The sequence below is a fragment of the Stegodyphus dumicola genome, chromosome X1 (assembly GCF_044657685.1).
Source record: "Stegodyphus dumicola isolate Sdum_Otavi_A_Nest chromosome X1, ASM4465768v1".
Taxonomy (NCBI): Eukaryota; Metazoa; Arthropoda; class Arachnida; order Araneae; family Eresidae; genus Stegodyphus; species Stegodyphus dumicola.
In genome coordinates, this window is record NC_140780.1 from 246464162 (window position 1) to 246489381 (window position 25220).

The 25220-nt window shown below is 43.9% G+C and overlaps 1 protein-coding gene across 1 annotated transcript; it reads right to left on the reverse strand.

Annotated features, from left to right (window-relative positions):
- Window positions 1-2282: 2282 nt before the first annotated feature.
- LOC146993462 (uncharacterized) lies at window positions 2283-23944 on the reverse strand. Its single transcript, XM_085807403.1, has one exon. The coding sequence runs from the start codon at window positions 23918-23920 to the stop codon at window positions 7796-7798; it is 16125 nt and encodes a 5374-aa protein (XP_085663529.1). The 5' UTR covers window positions 23921-23944; the 3' UTR covers window positions 2283-7795.
- Window positions 23945-25220: the final 1276 nt, after the last annotated feature.

Here is a 25220-nt window from a genome sequence, read left to right on the forward strand (position 1 = left end):
TGCCTGCCAATTAATTAATTTAAAAGTACTGAATTTGAAGTTAAATTTGTGGAAGTTTTAAAAATGATAGAAAAAACAATCTCCTACTTTTCTGCAAAAAACACCTTCCTTTTTGTATGGTATATGGTCATTTGTGATAGAAATGCAAAGCTCATATCTTGATTTCATAGAATTTACCAAACTGTTGATCGAATCTTATGGAAATGGACATCATTCTTCTGAAAGTGCACTTTTCAGATCCTGAACGGTCTGCAAAAATATTTGCCGGGATATCTTTCAACAGCTTAAGATATCCCCCAAATGCTTTTGAAATTGTAAAATACTTATAATAAATATTTCTGAAGTGAGTTATTTCAAAACTAATATCTGTCACATGATGCTTCTGTAATGCCGTCTACAGTATCACCTTTGTTCTAGCACTAACTATAATGAAGTCAGTATGTAAATGCAGACTCGCAATTGCACAATAACGTTTAGACTGCGTCATAACAGTGTTCAGACAGTGTCATTATATTTATTCTACAAATTATGATTATATAAAAATGGTAAACGTACCACGACTGAGTTTTGTTGGAAGGAAATCTCTTCAATTCTGACCTACATCATCTCTTACGGGGTAACTTCTTTAAATATTGTTGAACATTTCTAGATCTGTTTCTATAGCTCTCTCTCTGTATTCTATACGTAACCATCTCATGATGACTACCTCCATAAGCAGACCGCTTTCATTTACAATCCTTCCTTTCAGCGTTCGAGCGGTTAAGACCTGCTGGGAGACTGACCCTGACTCGAACCCAGACGAATGCCCTGGATGTAGGGGTGTTTTCTGTGGTTTAAGTAGTGGTAAGTTTGGTAACTTTCCGTGGCCAGTTTCCCATATAAAAATCCTACACAAAGGCTTTCCTCCCCTTATTATGACAGCCCACATATGCTTTGCCATATAATAACAACCTATGTTTCCTCTGTGTCATTCAGTTTGAGACCCACCAGTGGCCGAGTGGTTCCTTAAGTACGATTCCGAATCCATACCAGTCGAATGGTCGGATTGTACGATTTGTTTTCGAGGTTTTCATCTTGTGTAACACGAATGCAAGTCAGTTTCCCTTAGAAAGTCCTCCAAGAAGGCACTCATTCTTTTAGGCAGATAGCCCTAATATTTTTGCCATATTCGAATAACCTAACATAATCATTCGAATTTAACTCTTGCTCCATGGTTTAGTTAAGAAGAAAGGTTTATATAAAGACATTATAAATTTGCATCCTCCAAGAACTGCATTACCCTTCTTGTTAGTATTCGCGATGTTTTCCAGATGCATATGTGTTTATTAGATTTATGCATAGATTACCCGCTAACTCATTTATGCATTTGTCCCAATTTATACGGAAGCTTTGTTGCACATATTCTAACGTTCACACACGCAGTAATGTGATTTAATTTATTTGTTTGAATTATTTGTTTGAATGCTTTGCGAACGAGATGCGACTTCAAGAAGCGAAATTAATTTTGTGGGAAAGGAATGGACGCACATCAGTTCGAAAACTTATCCAAGAAACAAACAAACAAACAAACAAAAAAAAAAAAAAAAAGATTAATAAAAATTGCAAAGCATGTTTAAGAATTCTTATTTATCAAACAGAATGTATAGAAACGAAGTGCTCGTATAGAAAACATAAATAGGCTATTAACCATACGGAATAATAAAATAGATAAATCTGGAATCAAAAAGGATTTTCACCGAGTAAATGAAAAATCATAGAATTAGATTTTTACCATTATTTGAATACGACTAATGACACAGAAAACGTCGGTGGGGGACGTAGAGATAATTTTTATAGGAATACGTAGATATTTTTTCCTCCAAAACAATTAACTGGTGTTCTCAGTGAGTGTATTGTTGGTGAATCTGCTGGTCCAGTTAAACAGTTTGCTTCAAGACATTCGAGGGAATTAATTGAGGTCAAAAAACAAATGAGTGTACAAAGAGGAACAAATATTCAACATTGATGAAATTTGTTTATTATGGAAAAAATTGCTCTTACGAGCTTTCGGAGCAGCTGATGAATATGCGTGCCCTGAACATAAAAGTTCAAAATACTATATTACGCTGTTATTAGGTGAGAATGTAGCAGGAGATTTAAAAATAAAGCTAAAGCTTGTATACAATGGAGAATATAGTACAGTTTTTGCTAAGTTTCATTCTCTTGGCTTTCATCCCCTGTTAAATTCTATGTAGACATTAAGCGACTTATTGCTAAGTCTAAAAGTACCACAGAGACATCAGAAGGGTGTAAAAGAATCTTTATTTAAAACTAAAATAGATGAACAGAAGGCATTCCTGGTGCTTACAATTCCGCCAGCATTTATATCTGGAAACTAAAATTTGGTAAGTCAGATGTAAAGCTTAAATTTAAACAGAATAACAGCAAAAGGCTACGCAGAACAATTTACCTCGAAGTTGGCTCCTAACTTCCCCGGCGTGAATTTTAACTATGGACGATTATAATGCAAGGCACAAAACATTTACCTAAAGCAGCGAACCTAGTAACGTGGCGACGAGTGGCAGTACACGCTCTGTCTTAACAGTCTCAAAACCTAATTTAAGTACTCGGGAAATAATTTGCATTCTGGGGGGTTTGGTTTTGGTTTATTTAATTATGACAAAGCACACTAGAGCTACCTGCCTAAGGGGATGGATGCCTTCGTGGAGAACTTTCTAACGGAAACTGGCTCGTATACGCGTTACACATGGGGAAAACCACAAAAACGCCCATGCAGCCAGCCCGTTCGCGGGATTCGAACCTCGGACCGAACTACCAGTGTTCAGCGACTTTACCGCTCGGCCGCTGTTTGGTCTGCATTCTGGGGGAAAACGGAAAGAGAGAAGTAACAGTACAGATTCAAATCGTAAAAGAACTGATTATTCAAGTTAAAAATTACATAAAAAATAACCTCCCTATGTTGTGGCGCACAAATAAGAAAGTATTGGTCACAAAAGCGTTACTTCAAGATAGTTCCACCAACTATATTTGCCGTTTGACAGAAGCACACTCACACTGAAGAGAAACTGGAATAGATTTTTAAAACTTTGTTGTTCTTAGAATCCCAGATCATCTGATTGGCCTCTATAATGAAATGAAAATATAAGAATAACATTTCTTCCACCAAATACAATGTCGTCGATCCAAAAAATGAACTTAGGGGTGATTGCGACATTTAACCCTTTGACCCCCTATGCGCCCATAGGTATAATCATGGTTTTTGCTGACGCATATATGTGCCCATAGGTATAATCATGGTTTTTGCTGACGCATATATGTGCCCATAGCAGTTAAAGCCTGTTGTTTGAGCAGAACTTATAATTTCGCCAAGCTCGTGAAGCGCGAATGTAAAAGTAAACAATTCATTATATAATAATAACAATAATACTCATATGTCGTTTCCTAAGAATATTTTTAAGGATCCTTATTATTTTACCGCATGTAATTGTTACAGACAACTGCAGCTGTTTATTACACCATTTCAAACTGTAAAACGCTACAAGAAGAAAAAATGCGTCTCCTTCAAGGGAGTTGTGAAAGAGCTACAACTACAGGAACCTTATTGAATCACCAGACTCTCAATGAATCAGTAAATAAAATTCAATAACATCATGTTATAAGGTATTCCTCCCGCCTTCTTATCGTGCCTTCTTGGTGTGGTGGTCTGCCCGCTGGACGCGTATTCCAGAGGTCCGTGGTTCGATTCCCGGCGAAGGCGTTGCTCATTTTTCATCACTTCTGCTTTCAAAATACCTACCTAATGTCTCTAATACATACCTAATGTCTAATGTAGTGGCGCGCGAACAAGGATACTGTAGAGACATTAGATATTTTGGAAGCAGGAAAGATGTAAAATGAGCATTGCCTTCGCCGGGAATCGAACCACGGACCTCTGGAATACGCGCCCAGCGTGTAGACCACCACACCACGAAGGCAGGCTAAGAAGGCGGTAGAAATACCTTATAATGTATCAGGAAATAGAAATTAACTGATTTCTCCGCAACTGTGAAACAATCAAAATGGCAGATTTTCGGCTGAGCTAAGAAAATGTGTTAACCATTAAATATTAAATGTAACTTTCAGATATTGAAGTCTATAAACAAGACGACCTGGATGCAGCAGAAATGTGCGACATGCCATCTTTCTAAAAGCACGCCGACACAAGTACGCTCGCAACGTGGTTGCCGCTATTCTTTTTTTTTTCGACAGCATAAATTCCCATTACACAAAGGAAATAAATCCGAGTTTTCTCGTGTTAAGTTTTTGGACGTGAACGAATAGCCAGTAACTGACTGAATTAGTATCCCATGTCATAATCTGAAAGAACTTATTTGGAATCTGAACGACATACCGATGAGTGTTTATTTAAAGAGATCATAATTGCTCACATCAATACAATCCTCAACATTGTTTACAGCATCCTCGGTTCTCTGAAACCATATATTGGTAGAAATTTTGGTATTTCTTTGTTATAGCAGCCCGAATCATATTTGGTGATTTTAGATTTGCGCCAAGATCTCAGCTATAATTTCGCCAAGCTCGTGAAGCGCGAATGTAAAAGTAAACAATTCATTATATAATAATAACAATAATACTCATATGTCGTTTCCTAAGAATAATTTTAAGGATTCTTATTATTTTACCGCATATAATTGTTACAGATAACTGCAGCTGTTTATTACACCATTTCATGGACGTCAACTCCTCTGCTCAAAAATATATAAATCTAATAACAGTGATATTCTGGAACCGCTGAACCAATTACCAACACGAATGCCCTTCTTCTTTTTGCAGTTTTTAACACTGCACCTCCCGTTGGTTTCGTTCTTAACATAAAGTTTCATGTTCTGATCGTTTTCGCACACTTGTTTGTCATGTAAAAGACGTCTTTCTTTAAACAATGATATATTATCCACCTTGCTTGGATGGATGTAATGGATGCTTGCCATTACAAGAGCTTTCTGAACCGTTTAGACTGAAGTTGCCTGCGTCCTTGAGGAAGTTCCGCCCCTCTCGATTTTATATAAATTGTGTTACAAAATTTTCTATTAGCTAAAAAATTAGTATAGATATTGAAATTAGACAAAATGTACTCTCGAGTAAGGCCTTTCGAGAAGAGAATAAGGATATTATTCACCCAATGACACGATTTGGATTATTTTATGATCTTGATTTTTCCTTCTGGTGGCGAAATAGATGTTTTTACAGATGGTTCCGGAATTGATGGGGAAGTGGGTAGCACTGCGGTAATTTATTTACATGGGAGTGGAGATAGACAATGCGAGACTAAAACTTAAACCAATAAATTCGGTTTGTCGGTACTATACGCACTGACAGAGGATTTGAATTGGATTAATAAAAAATTAACAGTTCGATGTTTTATAAATATTTATACTGATGCCCTATCTGCGCTAGAGACATTCTCCCAACTAGATCATAAAAATCGACTAATTAATGAAATAAAAGACTTGTTTAATAAGGCTGAAAGAAAACATATTGTTAAATTACACTGGGTAAAAGCACACAGTGGAATTGTCGGAAATGAAATGGTGGACACCCTTGCTAAAATAGCGGTACTTGAGGATGGGACCGATAATTTTGATATAAAAGATTTTAAAAAAATTACCATTGCTGAAACAGAAAACTAGATTTATACAGAATGGATTTTTTGCTGAGAGTCGTCTAATAAGAAAAAAAGAGTTAATGAAAAATATAAAGTTAAACAAGAAGATGAATACTATAAATAATGTTGATATAAATTAGGTACTGACTAATCATGGGCGTTTCCCGGCTTATTTTGATCGGTTCTATCCATATAACAATCATAAATGCTTAATATGTGATAAGTTTGGGGACGCCAGGCACTTCGTCGATGAATGTACGCTTACCCGGAGTGCAAGAGAGAAATATAGAAAGAATTTTAAGGACGATTTTAAAAGGAACTATTCGAATTTGAAAGATTTTATAGTGACAATAATGACGATTACAAATACGAATAAAGATAGAATTAGAATTCGGCACACTGAGACTCAAATTTTGGACTTTATAGGTTTTTTCTTATATTTGTTTTTTTCTGGTCAGTCCCACGTTTTGATCATACGGCCGGCTTGTGCCGGCTAAGAGGATTGGGGGCTGTGCCCTTAAAATGATAATAATATTTTCCACGTCATTACTTGATAAATTAAAAATTGTTAACGTCATATTCGCAAAAAAGAATCAACCATTATATTTTAAAATAAATAATGCGAATTCGAAAACCTCATCTAAAATGAATAATATAAGAACACGCGGCGATAGCAAAAATGCAATGCGGTGCTAATATACGATCACGAGGCGAGGTGTAAGAATACGAAGTCAGACATCGCCGATATATCTGTGGCGTTCCGACAGATACTTCAACTTCTATTCATGAGATGGCGCCACGTGTAAAATCCAGTTCTTAATCGGAGCAGCAAAGCGACGTCATTACTCACTCAGACTTCTCCCAAAACAACTGTACGCGACGGTAGGATGAAATGTGTTCCGAGGTCTGTGTTGATCTCTGCAATGTAATTTAAATTTTGTAATTTAGTACTTAATATATTCTTTTGTTATAGGAGATTGTCTACTATTTTCTTTAATTATATCATGCATTAAGCACACGACCACCAAATACCTGTGTTGACTGGCGACTCAGTCTCGAAGGCCGCTATAACAAATAAGTACCGAAATTTCAAATCCTCATTAAGCAAAAAAAAAAAAAAAAAAAAAAAAAAAAAATTGCAATTTTAGAAAGCAATCATCTGACCAGTGTATTCATTCATGTGGTTCACCTGTATGGAACCCCGTAAGCAACAGGAATCTAAATAACTTATATTTTCTACGAAATCAAATTCTCTACTTTACAAAATTCTCCTTAATTGTCATAAATGCTCTTTACTTCATAAACAACAAGAAGTTCTAAAAGTATCTCATTATCAAACACATGTAAAATTAACTTTTTCAACAAATAACAACTTCTACCATAAAACAGTTGATTGTGAAAGAGTATTCAGTAAAATGCAGCTAACAAATTTTCAAAGACAGCTAGAACAAGGACGATATGACACCCATTTATTGAATATAAATTACCGCTGCAGTGATTTCTACTTGTGTCATTACATTTCTTCCCAGGATCGTTACAGTAAGCTAAATAGTCAGAACGACGGACCATTTAGCTGGAAAGAGAAATGCTGTGAGTTAGAACCTTCCACTAACCTCTTTAATTAAAGGTTATTTTTTCCACTTCTGAGAATTTTTATTCATCACTAGCTTTTCACATTTTTCTAAACGTGTTTCCTGTACTTAAAAATGAATTATTTATTTCTTCTGTTCATTATTATTGTTTTCAGTTCTAGTTTAAAGATCTGCACTATACATAGAAACCAGTCACACATTGTGTAGTAATATGTTGATATATTGAAAACATTGTTCCTAAACTTTAAATTCCCGGATGTGCTTGTTCTGTGAAACAAAAAGCTAGATTATATAACATAATAAAGTATACTTCATACAAAATAAAAAATGCATATATTTATAGCCCAAAATGACCTTATATATGTCCGCTCTAAGACCACATTACATAAAATAAAGTTCAAGTTTAAAGTAAAACAGAATACTTTATTCCAAAATTAAAGGCAAAAAAGGAAACATACATTTCAAGAAAATTCCTTACTCGGTTTTACGAAAACTTAAATTATGATGAATATCAAAAAATCAATAACAAAAATAAAAACATTTACTGCCAAAGCAAGTTATGCAGCGGCTCAAAAAGCAAAATTTCAGAGTTAATCGGAATAGGAGGAGATATAACTATAGATGAGTATTTTATATATTGGATTAAAGATACTATAGATTCGAGGAGGATAATAATTGAATTGTGGCAGGAAGTTTCGTTGTCATTTTCAAGAAGTAACTCATCATACAAATTTTTGACACCGCCGAAAAACAACTCAACATTGAAATAAAATTCTTTTGAATCGACCGACAAATTAATAATTTTCATTAGCGCAGATATTCGAGATTTTGATATTTTAGACATTAAAGACGCTTGCGCATATTTTGAAATTAATTCAGGATATGTGTCGTCTGGCCTTCCGAACGGCCCATTATCTTCCGGAATCGATCCGCTTTCTGATGTCCCGGCGTCTTGAACGGGAAGCCCCTTGTTTTGGTTACTAGGAACAGATTGGTCTGGCAATGGTATCGGCAATTTCGACAGAAGATCGTACAGTGATTGTATGGTAGCTGAATCCGGCAAATCACCACTTGGTGCATCGGAGACAGGTTTCGATTTCGATGCATTATCACGGCCGGTAGGACCCTCCGGTCCTCCCAGACTGTCATCTGAAGGGCCCGCTCCATTTGCACTTGAAGATAAAAGTGAAGATATATCAAAATCCAATAATGGCGATGTGTCTTTATCAGAGGATGCACTATCACTGCCGTACCCAGGAGAAGAGGATTCACCATCAGGTTGCTTGACTCCTTCACCGCTGTCCGATGGCTTTCCTTCCGAGGGGCTTGCGTATGGTTCATCGAATAATATACTGGGTAGTAAATATTCTGGAGCTCCAGGTCCTGTATTCGACCAAGGAGATCCACTTTGTGGTCCATCACTCGGTCCTGCTGATTCCGTATCCGGATGGAGCTGCGAAGACAAGTCAAGAGCTGCAAGAGGGACACTTTTCTTTGCTTCATAACTGGGAGAAACAGGCGATCCAATTTGCGAGTCTGGTGATTGTTTTCCACCTATACCATCTGCGCCGACCTTCGGCCCATATTGCGGTGAGGAGTCGCTTTGCCCCGGACCGGGATATTGCGGCTGATCCTCTGAGGGTATATCATCGAGAAGGTTATTTATTATTGCGGCCAACGCAGGTTCCTTGCTTAAAATTTCAGTACCATCTCCAGCTTCAGGAGATTCTGAGCCTTGCCCTCCATACGGCCCTTTGCCATCTGGACCCGTGCCGCTTTCAGGTTTCTCGGCATCCTCATTCGAAGGTCCCTTGTTTTTGTCACTAGGAACCGATTGGTCCGATAACGGTTTCGGCAATTTCGACAGAAGATCGTACAGTGATTGTATGGTCGCTGAAACCGGCAAATCACCACGTGGCGCATCGGAGACAGGTTTCGATTTCGATGCATTATCAGGGCCGGTACGACCCTCCGGTCCTCCCAGACTGTCATCTGAAGGGCCCGCTCCATTTGCACTTGAAGGTAAAAGTGAAGATATATCAATATCCACAAGCAATAATGGCAATGTCTCTTTGTCAGGGGATTCACTATCACTGCCGTACGCAGGAGAAGAGGATTCACCATCAGGTTGCTTGCCTCCTTCACCGCTGTCCGATGGCTTTCCTTCCGAGGGGCTTGCGTATGGTTCATCGAATAATATACTGGGTAGTAAATTTTCTGAAGCCCCAGGTCCTGTATTCGACCAAGGAGATCCACTTTGCGGTCCATCACTCGGTCCTGCCGATTCCGTATCCGGATGGAGCTGCGAAGACAAGTCAAGAGCTGCAAGAGGGACACTTTTCTTTGCTTCATAACTGGGAGAAACAGGCAATCCAGTTTGCGAGTCTGGTGATTGTTTTCCACCTATACCATTTGCGCCATCCTTCGGCCCATATTGCGGTGAGGAGTCGCTTTGCCACGGACCGGGATATTGTGGTTGATCCCCTGAGGGTATATCATCGAGCAGGCTATTTATTATTGCGGCCAACGCAGGTTCCTTGCTTGAAATTTCACTACCATCTCCAGCTTCAGGAGATTCTGAGCCTTGTCCTCCATACGGCCCTTTGCCATGTGGACCCGTGCCGCTTTCAGGTGTCTCGGCATCCTGATCCGAAGGTCCCTTGTTTTGGCCACTAGGAACCGATTGGTCCGACAATGGTATCTGCAATTTCGACAGAAGATCGTACAGTGATTGTATGGTCGCTGAAGCCGGCAAATCACCACTTGGTGTATCGGAGACAGGTTTCGATTTCGATGCATTATCAGGGCCGGTAGGACCCTCCGGTCCTTCCAGACTGTCATCTGAAGGGCCCGCTCCATTTGCACTTGAAGGTAAAAGTGAAGATATATCAATATCCACAAGCAATAATGGCAATGTCTCTTTGTCAGGGGATTCACTAACACTGCCGTACGCAGGAGAAGAGGATTCACCATCAGGTTGCTTGCTTCCTTCACCGCTGTCCGATGGCTTTCCTTCCGAGGGGCTTGCGTATGGTTCATCGAATAATATACTGGGTAGTAATTTTTCTGGAGCCTCAGGTCCTGTATTCGACCAAGGAGATCCACTTTGTGGTCCATCACTCGGTCCTGGTGATTCCGTATCCGGATAGAGCTGCGAAGACAAGTCAAGAGCTGCAAGAGGGACACTTTTCTTTGCTTCATAACTGGGAGAAACAGGCGATCCAGTTTGCGAGTCTGGTGATTGTTTTCCACCTATACCATTTGCGCCATCCTTCGGCCCATATTGCGGTGAGGATTCGCTTTGCCACGGACCGGGATATTGCGGTTGATCCCGTGAAGGTATATCATCGAGCAGGCTATTTATTATTGCGGCCAACGCAGGTTCCTTGCTTGAAATTTCACTACCATCTCCAGCTTCAGGAGATTCTGAGCCTTGCCCTCCATACGGCCCTTTGCCATGTGGACCTGTGCCGCTTTCAGGTGTCTTGGCATCCTGATCCGAAGGTCCCTTGTTTTGGTCACTAGGAACCGATTGGTCCGACAATGGTATCGGCAATTTCGATAGAAGATCGTACAGTGATTGTATGGTCGCTGAATCCGGCAAATCACCACTTGGTGCATCGGAGACAGGTTTCGATTTCGATGCATTGTCAGGGCCGGTAGGACCCTCCGGTCCTTCCAGACTGTCATCTGAAGGGCCCGCTCCATTTGCACTTGAAGGTAAAAGTGAAGATATATCAATATCCACAAGCAATAATGGCAATGTCTCTTTGTCAGGGGATTCACTATCACTGCCGTACCCAGGAGAAGAGGATTTACCATCAGGTTGCTTGCCTCCTTCACTGCTGTCCGATGGCTTTCCTTCCGAGGGGCTTGCGTATGGTTCATCTAATAATATACTGGGTAATAAATTTTCTGGAGCCCCAGGTCCTGTATTCGACCAAGGAGATCCAATTTGTGGTCCATCACTCGGTCCTGGTGATTCCGTATCCGGATAGAGCTGCGAAGACAAGTCAAGAGCTGCAAGAGGGACACTTTTCTTTGCTTCATAACTGGGAGAAACAGGCGATCCAGTTTGCGAGTCTGGTGATTGTTTTCCACCTATACCATTTGCGCCATCCTTCGGCCCATATTGCGGTGAGGAGTCACTTTGCCACGGACCAGGATATTGCGGTTGATCCCCTGAGGGTGTATCATCGAGCAGGTTATTTATTATTGCGGCCAACGCAGGTTCCTTGCTTGAAATTTCACTACCATCTCCAGCTTCAGGAGATTCTGAGCCTTGCCCTCCATACGGCCCTTTGCCATCTGGACCCGTGCCGCTTTCGGGTGTCTCGGCATCCTGATCCGAAGGTCCCTTGTTTTGGTCACTAGGAACCGATTGGTCCGACATTGGTATCGGCAATTTCGACAGAAGATCGTACAGTGATTGTATGGCCGTTGAATCCGGCAAATCACCACTTGGTGCATCGGAGACAGGTTTCGATTTCGATGCATTATCAGGGCCGGTAGGACCCTCCGGTCCTCCCAGACTGTCATCTGAAGGGCCCGCTCCATTTTCACTTGAAGGTAAAAGTGAAGATATATCAATATCCACAAGCAATAATGGCAATGTCTCTTTGTTAGGGGATTCATTATCACTGCCGTACCCAGGAGAAGAGTATTCACCATCAGGTTGCTTGCCTCCTTCACTGCTGTCCGATGGCTTTCCTTCCGAGGGGCTTGCGTATGGTTCATCGAATAATATACTGGGTAGTAAATTTTCTGGAGATCCAGGTCCTGTATTCGACCAAGGAGATCCACTTTGTGGTCCATCACTCGGTCCTGCTGATTCCGTATCCGGATGGAGCTGCGAAGTCAAGTCAAGAGCTGCAAGGGGGACACTTTTCTTTGCTTCATAAGTGGGAGAAACAGGCGATCCAGTTTGCGAGTCTGGTGATTGTTTTCCACCTATACCATTTGCGCCATCCTTCGGCCCATATTGCGGAGAGGAGTCGCTTTGCCACGGACCGGGATATTGCGGTTGATCCCCTGAGGGTATATCATCGAGCAGGCTATTTATTATTGCGGCCAACGCAGGTTCCTTGCTTGAAATTTCACTACCATCTCCAGTTTCAGGAGATTCTGAGCCTTGCCCTCCATACGGCCCTTTGCCATCTGGACCCGTGCCGCTTTCAGGTGTCTCGGCATCCTGATCCGAAGCTCCCTTGTTTTGGTCACTAGGAACCGATTGGTCCGACAATGGTATCTGCAATTTCGACAGAAGATCGTACAGTGATTGTATGGCCGTTGAATCCGGCAAATCACCACTTGGTGCATCGGAGACAGGTTTCGATTTCGATGCATTATCAGGGCCGGTAGGACCCTCCGGTCTTCCCAGACTGTCATCTGAAGGGCCCGCTCCATTTTCACTTGAAGGTAAAAGTGAAGATATATCAATATCCACAAGCAATAATGGCAATGTCTCTTTGTCAGGGGATTCACTATCACTGCCGTACCCAGGAGAAGAGTATTCACCATCAGGTTGCTTGCCTCCTTCACTGCTGTCCGTTGGCATTCCTTCCGAGGGGCTTGCGTATGGTTCATCGAATAATATACTGGGTAGTAAATTTTCTGGAGCTCCAGGTCCTGTATTCGACCAAGGAGATCCACTTTGTGGTCCATCACTCGGTCCTGCTGATTCCGTATCCGGATGGAGCTGCGAAGTCAAGTCAAGAGCTGCAAGAGGGACACTTTTCTTTGCTTCATAAGTGGGAGAAACAGGCGATTCAGTTTGCGAGTCTGGTGATTGTTTTCCACCTATACCATTTGCGCCATCCTTCGGCCCATATTGCGGTGAGGAGTCGCTTTGCCACGCACCGGGATATTGCGGTTGATCCTCTGAGGGTATATCATCGAGCAGGCTATTTATTATTGCGGCCAACGCAGGTTCCTTGCTTGAAAATTCACTACCATCTCCAGCTTCAGGAGATTCTGAGCCTTGCCCTCCATACGGCCCTTTGCCATTAGGACCCGTGACGCTTTCAGGTGTCTCGGCATCCTGATCCGAAGGTCCCTTATTTTGGTCACTAGGAACCGATTGGTCCGACAATGGTATCGGCAATTTCGACAGAAGATCGTACAGTGATTGTATGGCCGTTGAATCCGGCAAATCACCACTTGGTGCATCGGAGACAGGTTTCGATTTCGATGCATTTTCAGGGCCGGTAGGACCCTCCGGTCCTCCCAGACTGTCATCTGAAGGGCCCGCTCCATTTTCACTTAAAGGTAAAAGCGAAGATATATCAATATCCACAAGCAATAATGGCAATGTCTCTTTGTCAGGGGATTCACTATCACTGCCGTACCCAGGAGAAGAGTATTCACCATCAGGTTGCTTGCCTCCTTCACTGCTGTCCGATGGCTTTCCTTCCGAGGGGCTTGCGTATGGTTCATCGAATAATATACTGGGTAGTAAATTTTCTGGAGATCCAGGTCCTGTATTCGACCAAGGAGATCCACTTTGTGGTCCATCACTCGGTCCTGCTGATTCCGTATCCGGATGGAGCTGCGAAGTCAAGTCAAGAGCTGCAAGAGGGACACTTTTCTTTGCTTCATAAGTGGGAGAAACAGGCGATCCAGTTTGCGAGTCTGGTGATTGTTTTCCACCTATACCATTTGCGCCATCCTTCGGCCCATATTGCGGTGAGGAGTCGCTTTGCCACGCACCGGGATACTGCGGTTGAGCCCCTGAGGGTATATCATCGAGCAGGCTATTTATTATTGCGGCCAACGCAGGTTCCTTGCTTGAAATTTCAGTACCATCTCCAGCTTCAGGAGATTCTGAGCCTTGCCCTCCATACGGCCCTTTGCCATCTGGACCCGTTCCGCTTTCAGGTGTCTCGGCATCCTGATCCGAAGGTCCCTTGTTTTGGTCACTAGGAACCGATTGGTCCGACAATGGTATCGGCAATTTCGACAGAAGATCGTACAGTGATTGTATGGTCGCTGAATCCGGCAAATCACCACTTGGTGCATCGGAGACAGGTTTCGATTTCGATGCATTATCAGGGCCGGTAGGACCCTCCGGTCCTTCCAGACTGTCATCTGAAGGGCCCGCTCCATTTGCACTTGAAGGTAAAAGTGAAGATATATCAATATCCACAAGCAATAATGGCAGTGTCTCTTTGTCAGGGGATTCACTATCACTGCCGTACCCAGGAGAAGAGGATTCACCATCAGGTTGCTTGCCTCCTTCACTGCTGTCCGATGGCTTTCCTTCCGAGGGGCTTGCGTATGGTTCATCTAATAATATACTGGGTAATAAATTTTCTGGAGCCCCAGGTCCTGTATTCGACCAAGGAGATCCACTTTGTGGTCCATCACTCGGTCCTGCTGATTCCGTATCCGGATGGAGCTGCGAAGACAAGTCAAGAGCTGCAAGAGGGACGCTTTTCTTTGCTTCATAACTGGGAGAAACAGGCGATCCAGTTTGCGAGTCTGGTGATTGTTTTCCACCTATACCATTTGCGCCATCCTTCGGCCCATATTGCGGTGAGGAGTCGCTTTGCCACGGACCGGGATATTGCGGTTGATCCCCTGAGTGTATATCATCGAGCAGGCTCTTTATTATTGCGGCCAACGCAGGTTCCTTGCTTGAAATTTCACTACGATCTCCAGTTTCAGGAGATTCTGAGCCTTGCCCTCCATACGGCCCTTTGCTATCTGGACCCGTGCCGCTTTCAGGTGTCTCGGCATCCTGATCCGAAGGTCCCTTGTTTTGGTCACTAGGAACCGATTGGTCCGACAATGGTATCGGCAATTTCGACAGAAGATCGTACAGTGATTGTATGGCCGTTGAATCCGCCAAATCACCACTTGGTGCATCGGAGACAGGTTTCGATTTCGATGCATTATCAGGGCCGGTAGGACCCTCCGGTCCTCCCAGACTGTCATCTGAAGGGCCCGCTCCATTTTCACTTGAAGGTAAAAGTGAAGATATATCAATATCCACAAGCAATAATGGCAATGTCTCTTTGTCAGGGGATTCACTATCACTGCCGTACCCAGGAGAAGAGGATTCACCATCAGGTTGCTTGCCTCCTTCACTGCTGTCCGATGGCTTTCCTTCCGAGGGGCTTGCGTATGGTTCATCTAATAATATACTGGGTAATAAATTTTCTGGAGCCCCAGGTCCTGTATTCGACCAAGGAGATCCACTTTGTGGTCCATCACTCGGTCCTGCTGATTCCGTATCCGGATGGAGCTGCGAAGACAAGTCAAGAGCTGCAAGAGGGACGCTTTTCTTTGCTTCATAACTGGGAGAAACAGGCGATCCAGTTTGCGAGTCTGGTGATTGTTTTCCACCTATACCATTTGCGCCATCCTTCGGCCCATATTGCGGTGAGGAGTCGCTTTGCCACGGACCGGGATATTGCGGTTGATCCCCTGAGTGTATATCATCGAGCAGGCTCTTTATTATTGCGGCCAACGCAGGTTCCTTGCTTGAAATTTCACTACCATCTCCAGTTTCAGGAGATTCTGAGCCTTGCCCTCCATACGGCCCTTTGCTATCTGGACCCGTGCCGCTTTCAGGTGTCTCGGCATCCTGATCCGAAGGTCCCTTGTTTTGGTCACTAGGAACCGATTGGTCCGACAATGGTATCGGCAATTTCGACAGAAGATCGTACAGTGATTGTATGGCCGTTGAATCCGCCAAATCACCACTTGGTGCATCGGAGACAGGTTTCGATTTCGATGCATTATCAGGGCCGGTAGGACCCTCCGGTCCTCCCAGACTGTCATCTGAAGGGCCCGCTCCATTTTCACTTGAAGGTAAAAGTGAAGATATATCAATATCCACAAGCAATAATGGCAATGTCTCTTTGTCAGGGGATTCACTATCACTGCCGTACCCAGGAGAAGAGTATTCACCATCAGGTTGCTTGCCTCCTTCACTGCTGTCCGATGGCTTTCCTTCCGAGGGGCTTGCGTATGGTTCATCGAATAATATACTGGGTAGTAAATTTTCTGGAGCTCCAGGTCCTGTATTCGACCAAGGAGATCCACTTTGTGGTCCATCACTCGGTCCTGCTGATTCCGTATCCGGATGGAGCTGCGAAGTCAAGTCAAGAGCTGCAAGAGGGACACTTTTCTTTGCTTCATAAGTGGGAGAAACAGGCGATCCAGTTTGCGAGTCTGGTGATTGTTTTCCACCTATACCATTTGCGCCATCCTTCGGCCCATATTGCGGTGAGGAGTCGCTTTGCCACGCACCGGGATATTGCGGTTGAGCCCCTGAGGGTATATCATCGAGCAGGCTATTTATTATTGCGGCCAACGCAGGTTCCTTGCTTGAAATTTCAGTACCATCTCCAGCTTCAGGAGATTCTGAGCCTTGCCCTCCATACGGCACTTTGCCATCTGGACCCGTGCCGCTTTCAGGTGTCTCGGCATCCTGATCCGAAGGTCCCTTGTTTTGGTCACTAGGAACCGATTGGTCCGACAATGGTATTGGCAATTTCGACAGAAGATCGTACAGTGATTGTATGGTCGCTGAATCCGGCAAATCACCACTTGGTGCATCGGAGACAGGTTTCGATTTCGATGCATTATCAGGGCCGGTAGGACCCTCCGGTCCTTCCAGACTGTCATCTGAAGGGCCCGCTCGATTTGCACTTGAAGGTAAAAGTGAAGATATATCAATATCCACAAGCAATAATGGCAGTGTCTCTTTTTCAGGGGATTCACTATCACTGCCGTACCCAGGAGAAGAGGATTCACCATCAGGTTGCTTGCCTCCTTCACCGCTGTCCGTTGGCTTTCCTTCCGAGGGGCTTGCGTATGGTTCATCGAATAATATACTGGGTAGTAAATTTTCTGGAGCTCCAGGTCCTGTATTCGACCAAGGAGATCCACTTTGTGGTCCATCACTCGGTCCTGCTGATTCCGTATCCGGATGGAGCTGCGAAGTCAAGTCAAGAGCTGCAAGAGGGACACTTTTCTTTGCTTCATAAGTGGGAGAAACAGGCGATCCAGTTTGCGAGTCTGGTGATTGTTTTCCACCTATACCATTTGCGCCATCCTTCGGCCCATATTGCGGTGAGGAGTCGCTTTGCCACGCACCGGGATATTGCGGTTGATCCTCTGAGGGTATATCATCGAGCAGGCTATTTATTATTGCGGCCAACGCAGGTTCCTTGCTTGAAAATTCACTACCATCTCCAGCTTCAGGAGATTCTGAGCCTTGCCCTCCATACGGCCCTTTGCCATTAGGACCCGTGACGCTTTCAGGTGTCTCGGCATCCTGATCCGAAGGTCCCTTGTTTTGGTCAGTAGGAACCGATTGGTCCGACAATGGTATCGGGAATTTCGACAGAAGATCGTACAGTGATTGTATGGTCGCTGAATCCGGCAAATCACCACTTGGTGCATCGGAGACAGGTTTCGATTTCGATGCATTATCAGGGCCGGTAGGACCCTCTGGTCCTTCCAGACTGTCATCTGAAGGGCTCGCTCCATTTGCACTTGAAGGTAAATGTGAAGATATATCAATATCCACAAGCAATAATGGCAATGTCTCTTTGTCAGGGGATTCACTATCACTGCCGTACCCAGGAGAAGAGTATTCACCATCAGGTTGCTTGCCTCCTTCACTGCTGTCCGATGGCTTTCCTTCCGAGGGGCTTGCGTATGGTTCATCGAATAATATACTGGGTAATAAATTTTCTGGAGCCCCAGATCCTGTATTCCACCAAGGAGATCCACTTTGTGGTCCATCACTCGGTCCTGCTGATTCCGTATCCGGATGGAGCTGCGAAGACAAGTCAAGAGCTGCAAGAGGGACGCTTTTCTTTGCTTCATAACTGGGAGAAACAGGCGATCCAGTTTGCGAGTCTGGTGATTGTTTTCCACCTATACCATTTGCGCCATCCTTCGGCCCATATTGCGGTGAGGAGTCGCTTTGCCACGGACCGGGATATTGCGGTTGATCCCCTGAGGGTATATCATCGAGCAGGCTATTTATTATTGCGGCCAACGCAGGTTCCTTGCTTGAAATTTCACTACCATCTCCAGCTTCAGGAGATTCTGAGCCTTGCCCTCCATACGGCCCTTTGCCATCTGGACCCGTTCCGCTTTCAGGTGTCTCGGCATCCTGATCCGAAGGTCCCTTGTTTTGGTCACTAGGAACCGATTGGTCCGACAATGGTATCGGCAATTTCGACAGAAGATCGTACAGTGATTGTATGGTCGCTGAATCCGGCAAATCACCACTTGGTGCATCGGAGACAGGTTTCGATTTCGATGCATTATCAGGGCCGGTAGGACCCTCCGGTCCTTCCAGACTGTCATCTGAAGGGCCCGCTCCATTTGAACTTGAAGGTAAAAGTGAAGATATATCAATATCCACAAGCAATAATGGCAGTGTCTCTTTGTCAGGGGATTCACTATCACTGCCGTACCCAGGAGAAGAGGATTCACCATCAGGTTGCTTGCCTCCTTCACTGCTGTCCGATGGCTTTCCTTCCGAGGGGCTTGCGTATGGTTCATCTAATAATATACTGGGTAATAAATTTTCTGGAGCCCCAGGTCCTGTATTCGACCAAGGAGATCCACTTTGTGGTCCATCACTCGGTCCTGCTGATTCCGTATCCGGATGGAGCTGCGAAGACAAGTCAAGAGCTGCAAGAGGGACGCTTTTCTTTGCTTCATAACTGGGAGAAACAGGCGATCCAGTTTGCGAGTCTGGTGATTGTTTTCCACCTATACCATTTGCGCCATCCTTCGGCCCATATTGCGGTGAGGAGTCGCTTTGCCACGGACCGGGATATTGCGGTTGATCCCCTGAGTGTATATCATCGAGCAGGCTCTTTATTATTGCGGCCAACGCAGGTTCCTTGCTTGAAATTTCACTACCATCTCCAGTTTCAGGAGATTCTGAGCCTTGCCCTCCATACGGCCCTTTGCTATCTGGACCCGTGCCGCTTTCAGGTGTCTCGGCATCCTGATCCGAAGGTCCCTTGTTTTGGTCACTAGGAACCGATTGGTCCGACAATGGTATCGGCAATTTCGACAGAAGATCGTACAGTGATTGTATGGCCGTTGAATCCGCCAAATCACCACTTGGTGCATCGGAGACAGGTTTCGATTTCGATGCATTATCAGGGCCGGTAGGACCCTCCGGTCCTCCCAGACTGTCATCTGAAGGGCCCGCTCCATTTTCACTTGAAGGTAAAAGTGAAGATATATCAATATCCACAAGCAATAATGGCAATGTCTCTTTGTCAGGGGATTCACTATCACTGCCGTACCCAGGAGAAGAGTATTCACCATCAGGTTGCTTGCCTCCTTCACTGCTGTCCGATGGCTTTCCTTCCGAGGGGCTTGCGTATGGTTCATCGAATAATATACTGGGTAGTAAATTTTCTGGAGCTCCAGGTCCTGTATTCGACCAAGGAGATCCACTTTGTGGTCCATCACTCGGTCCTGCTGATTCCGTATCCGGATGGAGCTGCGAAGTCAAGTCAAGAGCTGCAAGAGGGACACTTTTCTTTGCTTCATAAGTGGGAGAAACAGGCGATCCAGTTTGCGAGTCTGGTGATTGTTTTCCACCTATACCATTTGCGCCATCCTTCGGCCCATATTGCGGTGAGGAGTCGCTTTGCCACGCACCGGGATATTGCGGTTGAGCCCCTGAGGGTATATCATCGAGCAGGCTATTTATTATTGCGGCCAACGCAGGTTCCTTGCTTGAAATTTCAGTACCATCTCCAGCTTCAGGAGATTCTGAGCCTTGCCCTCCATACGGCACTTTGCCATCTGGACCCGTGCCGCTTTCAGGTGTCTCGGCATCCTGATCCGAAGGTCCCTTGTTTTGGTCACTAGGAACCGATTGGTCCGACAATGGTATTGGCAATTTCGACAGAAGATCGTACAGTGATTGTATGGTCGCTGAATCCGGCAAATCACCACTTGGTGCATCGGAGACAGGTTTCGATTTCGATGCATTATCAGGGCCGGTAGGACCCTCCGGTCCTTCCAGACTGTCATCTGAAGGGCCCGCTCGATTTGCACTTGAAGGTAAAAGTGAAGATATATCAATATCCACAAGCAATAATGGCAGTGTCTCTTTTTCAGGGGATTCACTATCACTGCCGTACCCAGGAGAAGAGGATTCACCATCAGGTTGCTTGCCTCCTTCACCGCTGTCCGTTGGCTTTCCTTCCGAGGGGCTTGCGTATGGTTCATCGAATAATATACTGGGTAGTAAATTTTCTGGAGCTCCAGGTCCTGTATTCGACCAAGGAGATCCACTTTGTGGTCCATCACTCGGTCCTGCTGATTCCGTATCCGGATGGAGCTGCGAAGTCAAGTCAAGAGCTGCAAGAGGGACACTTTTCTTTGCTTCATAAGTGGGAGAAACAGGCGATCCAGTTTGCGAGTCTGGTGATTGTTTTCCACCTATACCATTTGCGCCATCCTTCGGCCCATATTGCGGTGAGGAGTCGCTTTGCCACGCACCGGGATATTGCGGTTGATCCTCTGAGGGTATATCATCGAGCAGGCTATTTATTATTGCGGCCAACGCAGGTTCCTTGCTTGAAAATTCACTACCATCTCCAGCTTCAGGAGATTCTGAGCCTTGCCCTCCATACGGCCCTTTGCCATTAGGACCCGTGACGCTTTCAGGTGTCTCGGCATCCTGATCCGAAGGTCCCTTGTTTTGGTCAGTAGGAACCGATTGGTCCGACAATGGTATCGGGAATTTCGACAGAAGATCGTACAGTGATTGTATGGTCGCTGAATCCGGCAAATCACCACTTGGTGCATCGGAGACAGGTTTCGATTTCGATGCATTATCAGGGCCGGTAGGACCCTCTGGTCCTTCCAGACTGTCATCTGAAGGGCTCGCTCCATTTGCACTTGAAGGTAAATGTGAAGATATATCAATATCCACAAGCAATAATGGCAATGTCTCTTTGTCAGGGGATTCACTATCACTGCCGTACCCAGGAGAAGAGTATTCACCATCAGGTTGCTTGCCTCCTTCACTGCTGTCCGATGGCTTTCCTTCCGAGGGGCTTGCGTATGGTTCATCGAATAATATACTGGGTAATAAATTTTCTGGAGCCCCAGATCCTGTATTCCACCAAGGAGATCCACTTTGTGGTCCATCACTCGGTCCTGCTGATTCCGTATCCGGATGGAGCTGCGAAGACAAGTCAAGAGCTGCAAGAGGGACGCTTTTCTTTGCTTCATAACTGGGAGAAACAGGCGATCCAGTTTGCGAGTCTGGTGATTGTTTTCCACCTATACCATTTGCGCCATCCTTCGGCCCATATTGCGGTGAGGAGTCGCTTTGCCACGGACCGGGATATTGCGGTTGATCCCCTGAGGGTATATCATCGAGCAGGCTATTTATTATTGCGGCCAACGCAGGTTCCTTGCTTGAAATTTCACTACCATCTCCAGCTTCAGGAGATTCTGAGCCTTGCCCTCCATACGGCCCTTTGCCATCTGGACCCGTGCCGCTTTCAGGTGTCTCGGCATCCTGATCCGAAGGTCTCTTGTTTTGGTCACTAGGAACCGATTGGTCCGACAATGGTATCGGCAATTTCGACAGAAGATCGTACAGTGATTGTATGGCCGTTGAATCCAGCAAATCACCACTTGGTGCATCGGAGACAGGTTTCGATTTCGATGCATTATCAGGGCCGGTAGGACCCTCCGGTCCTCCCAGACTGTCATCTGAAGGGCCCGCTCCATTTTCACTTGAAGGTAAAAGTGAAGGTATATCAATATCCACAAGCAATAATGGCAATGTCTCTTTGTCAGGGGATTCACTATGACTGCCGTACCCAGGAGAAGAGTGTTCACCATCAGGTTGCTTGCCTCCTTCACTGCTGTCCGATGGCTTTCCTTCCGAGGGGCTTGCGTATGGTTCATCGAATAATATACTGGGTAGTAAATTTTCTGGAGCTCCAGGTCCTGTATTCGACCAAGGAGATCCACTTTGTGGTCCATCACTCGGTCCTGCTGATTCCGTATCCGGATGGAGCTGCGAAGTCAAGTCAAGAGCTGCAAGAGGGACACTTTTCTTTGCTTCATAAGTGGGAGAAACAGGCGATCCAGTTTGCGAGTCTGGTGATTGTTTTCCACCTATACCATTTGCGCCATCCTTCGGCCCATATTGCGGTGAGGAGTCGCTTTGCCACGGACCGGGATATTGCGGTTGATCCCCTGAGGGTATATCATCGAGCAGGCTATTTATTATTGCGGCCAACGCAGGTTCCTTGCTTGAAATTTCAGTACCATCTCCAGCTTCAGGAGATTCTGAGCCTTGCCCTCCATACGGCCCTTTGCCATCTGGACCCGTGCCGCTTTCAGGTGTCTCGGCATCCTGATCCGAAGGTCCCTTGTTTTGGTCACTAGGAACCGATTGGTCCGACAATGGTATCGGCAATTTCGACAGAAGATCGTACAGTGATTGTATGGTCGCTGAATCCGGCAAATCACCACTTGGTGCATCGGAGACAGGTTTCGATTTCGATGCATTATCAGGGCCGGTAGGACCCTCCGGTCCTTCCAGACTGTCATCTGAAGGGCCCGCTCGATTTGCACTTGAAGGTAAAAGTGAAGATATATCAATATCCACAAGCAATAATGGCAGTGTCTCTTTGTCAGGGGATTCACTGTCACTGCCGTACCCAGGAGAAGAGGATTCACCATCAGGTTGCTTGCCTCCTTCACCGCTGTCCGTTGGCTTTCCTTCCGAGGGGCTTGCGTAAGGTTCATCGAATAATATACTGGGTAGTAAATTTTCTGGAGCCCCAGGTCCTGTAGGCGGCCAAGGAGATCCACTTTGTGGTCCATCACTCGGTCCTACTGATTCCGTATCCGGATGGAGCTGCGAAGACAAGTCAAGAGCTGCAAGAGGGACACTTTTCTTTGCTTCATAAGTGGGAGAAACAGGCGATCGAGTTTGCGAGTCTGGTGATTGTTTTCCACCTATACCATTTGCGCCATCCTTCGGCCCATATTGCGGTAAGGCGTTGCTTTGCCTAAGACCGGAATATTGCGGTTGATATCGTGTCTTCATATGGTCTATATCTGCAGTGGAGAGAGCTTGATCTTTCAAGTTGTCCCTTTGTTGTTTGGTGACGATTGTGTCCTCTCCTTCGTAGCCTCCGTAGTTGTGTCCGCTTTGCCTATTCTCTATATCTTGTATCTGTTCTTCTGCAAAAAGTTTAACAAGAATTTTGATTTCTTCAATGAAATGTATGTTAACTTTTCCCATTACTTCGTAAAACGCGAATTCTAATGCGTCGGTTATAATCTTCGTCTTTTTATCTAATTCGTCTTCTTGACTATCTTCTACAACTATGAGTTCGGCGATAGATGATGCAAATGCCATTGTCATAGTTTTTATTCTAGCTGATGATTCTTTTTTGTTGTAAGTTGACTGTTGCATAGCTGTTAGCAGTGTTTCTAGAATCTCCTCGAAGTCTTCATTGCCTTGATTACCAAATGCTTCTGATGATGACACATATCTAACAAAAGAATGTACAAAAGCTGTTGCGGTATCATGATTTGCAAATGGATTATTCTGAATACCTCTGCTGTGAATAAAAGGGCAGCTATAGATCATCATAATAAAAGCTAAGCAGAGCTGTGTTGACCAATCCATGGCTGTAAATAAAGGTAATGAAGAAAATGCACTGCGAGTGTTCATTGCTTCTCCTTTTATATAGAGATGACTTGCATTAATCATGAAAAATAGAATATCGAATTAAACCTATTATTTTTTATGAAGTAAGCAAATACTGACTGAACATAGATTAAATTTTCATGGTAGAAAATGAATGTGGAACGTAGTATAAACAAAGGGAAATCTTACTTTATTATAAGCACAAATATTGAATTAATCCATGAATGGAAATTAATGTTTGATTTGGTTTTGATGAATTTATATTTAGAATTTGTAAACAGTTGGCATAATGCTTTGATCTTGGAAAAATACTTTCGTAAAAATCTGTTTAGTTTATTTCCTTTTATATGTCTCATAAATATTTTATCTTGATATTGAATTACGATACTAGAAGTGACCAGGTGATTTTATTTTGTTTTGTTAGGGGATTGTTATTTTAATTTATTACGCTATTTTCGTAGATACATATTATCTCAAGATATAATATGTAGTTGTATATCCTGAAAAGTGCATTATGTTTCTTTCAAAGAAATAAAGAATTTTTTTTCAGACTTCCTAATTTTATATCTGTCCTGGAAAGGTTCTTTATTTCTATGATAAGAAATAATACTATAAGTAAAAACGGAAAGAGAAGTACGTTTCATTAAATTATTATGAAATATATCTAAAAATAGGCTGGCTTCTTTCCTGTGTAAGTGAATACGTATATAATATAATTCGCCATTTGTGTTAACGTTTTTATTATTTCTTCCGTTGAAACGTAATCGAAAGTGAATGCTTATATATTGTGAGTATTTACAATAGTTTCACCTTATTGTTATGCAGACTAATAATGTATAGTAAAATCTTACTTAAAAAAATAACGAGTTAAAATCTAGTAGAATTATTCACGCACTAATTGCAAAAGTTCAGTTGAAATTTCTAGAATTGCACTTATTTCTTGCTTCTTCGCTTTTCCTGTTGGACTACTTGAGAGAATCCATCTGATAAACTGTATATCTGACATATGAACCATGGTATCCCTGTTTTTCTCTACAATTCGTTTACAGCTACCTGTTTTTAAAATTTTTTTTTGGGGGGGGGGTTTACTTCACATATAGCGAGTTAAGGGTCTAGAGCAATAGCTGCTAGCAGCTTTTATTAAGGAGCATACAAGTAACGTTTCAAATGAGTCCTTCATACCTACAAGTAACATTTCAAAATGAGACCTTCTATGGAAGCTTTTAGAAGCTAGTAAATTTTCAAAACCATTTCATTGTAGCCAGTTCCGTACAATGAG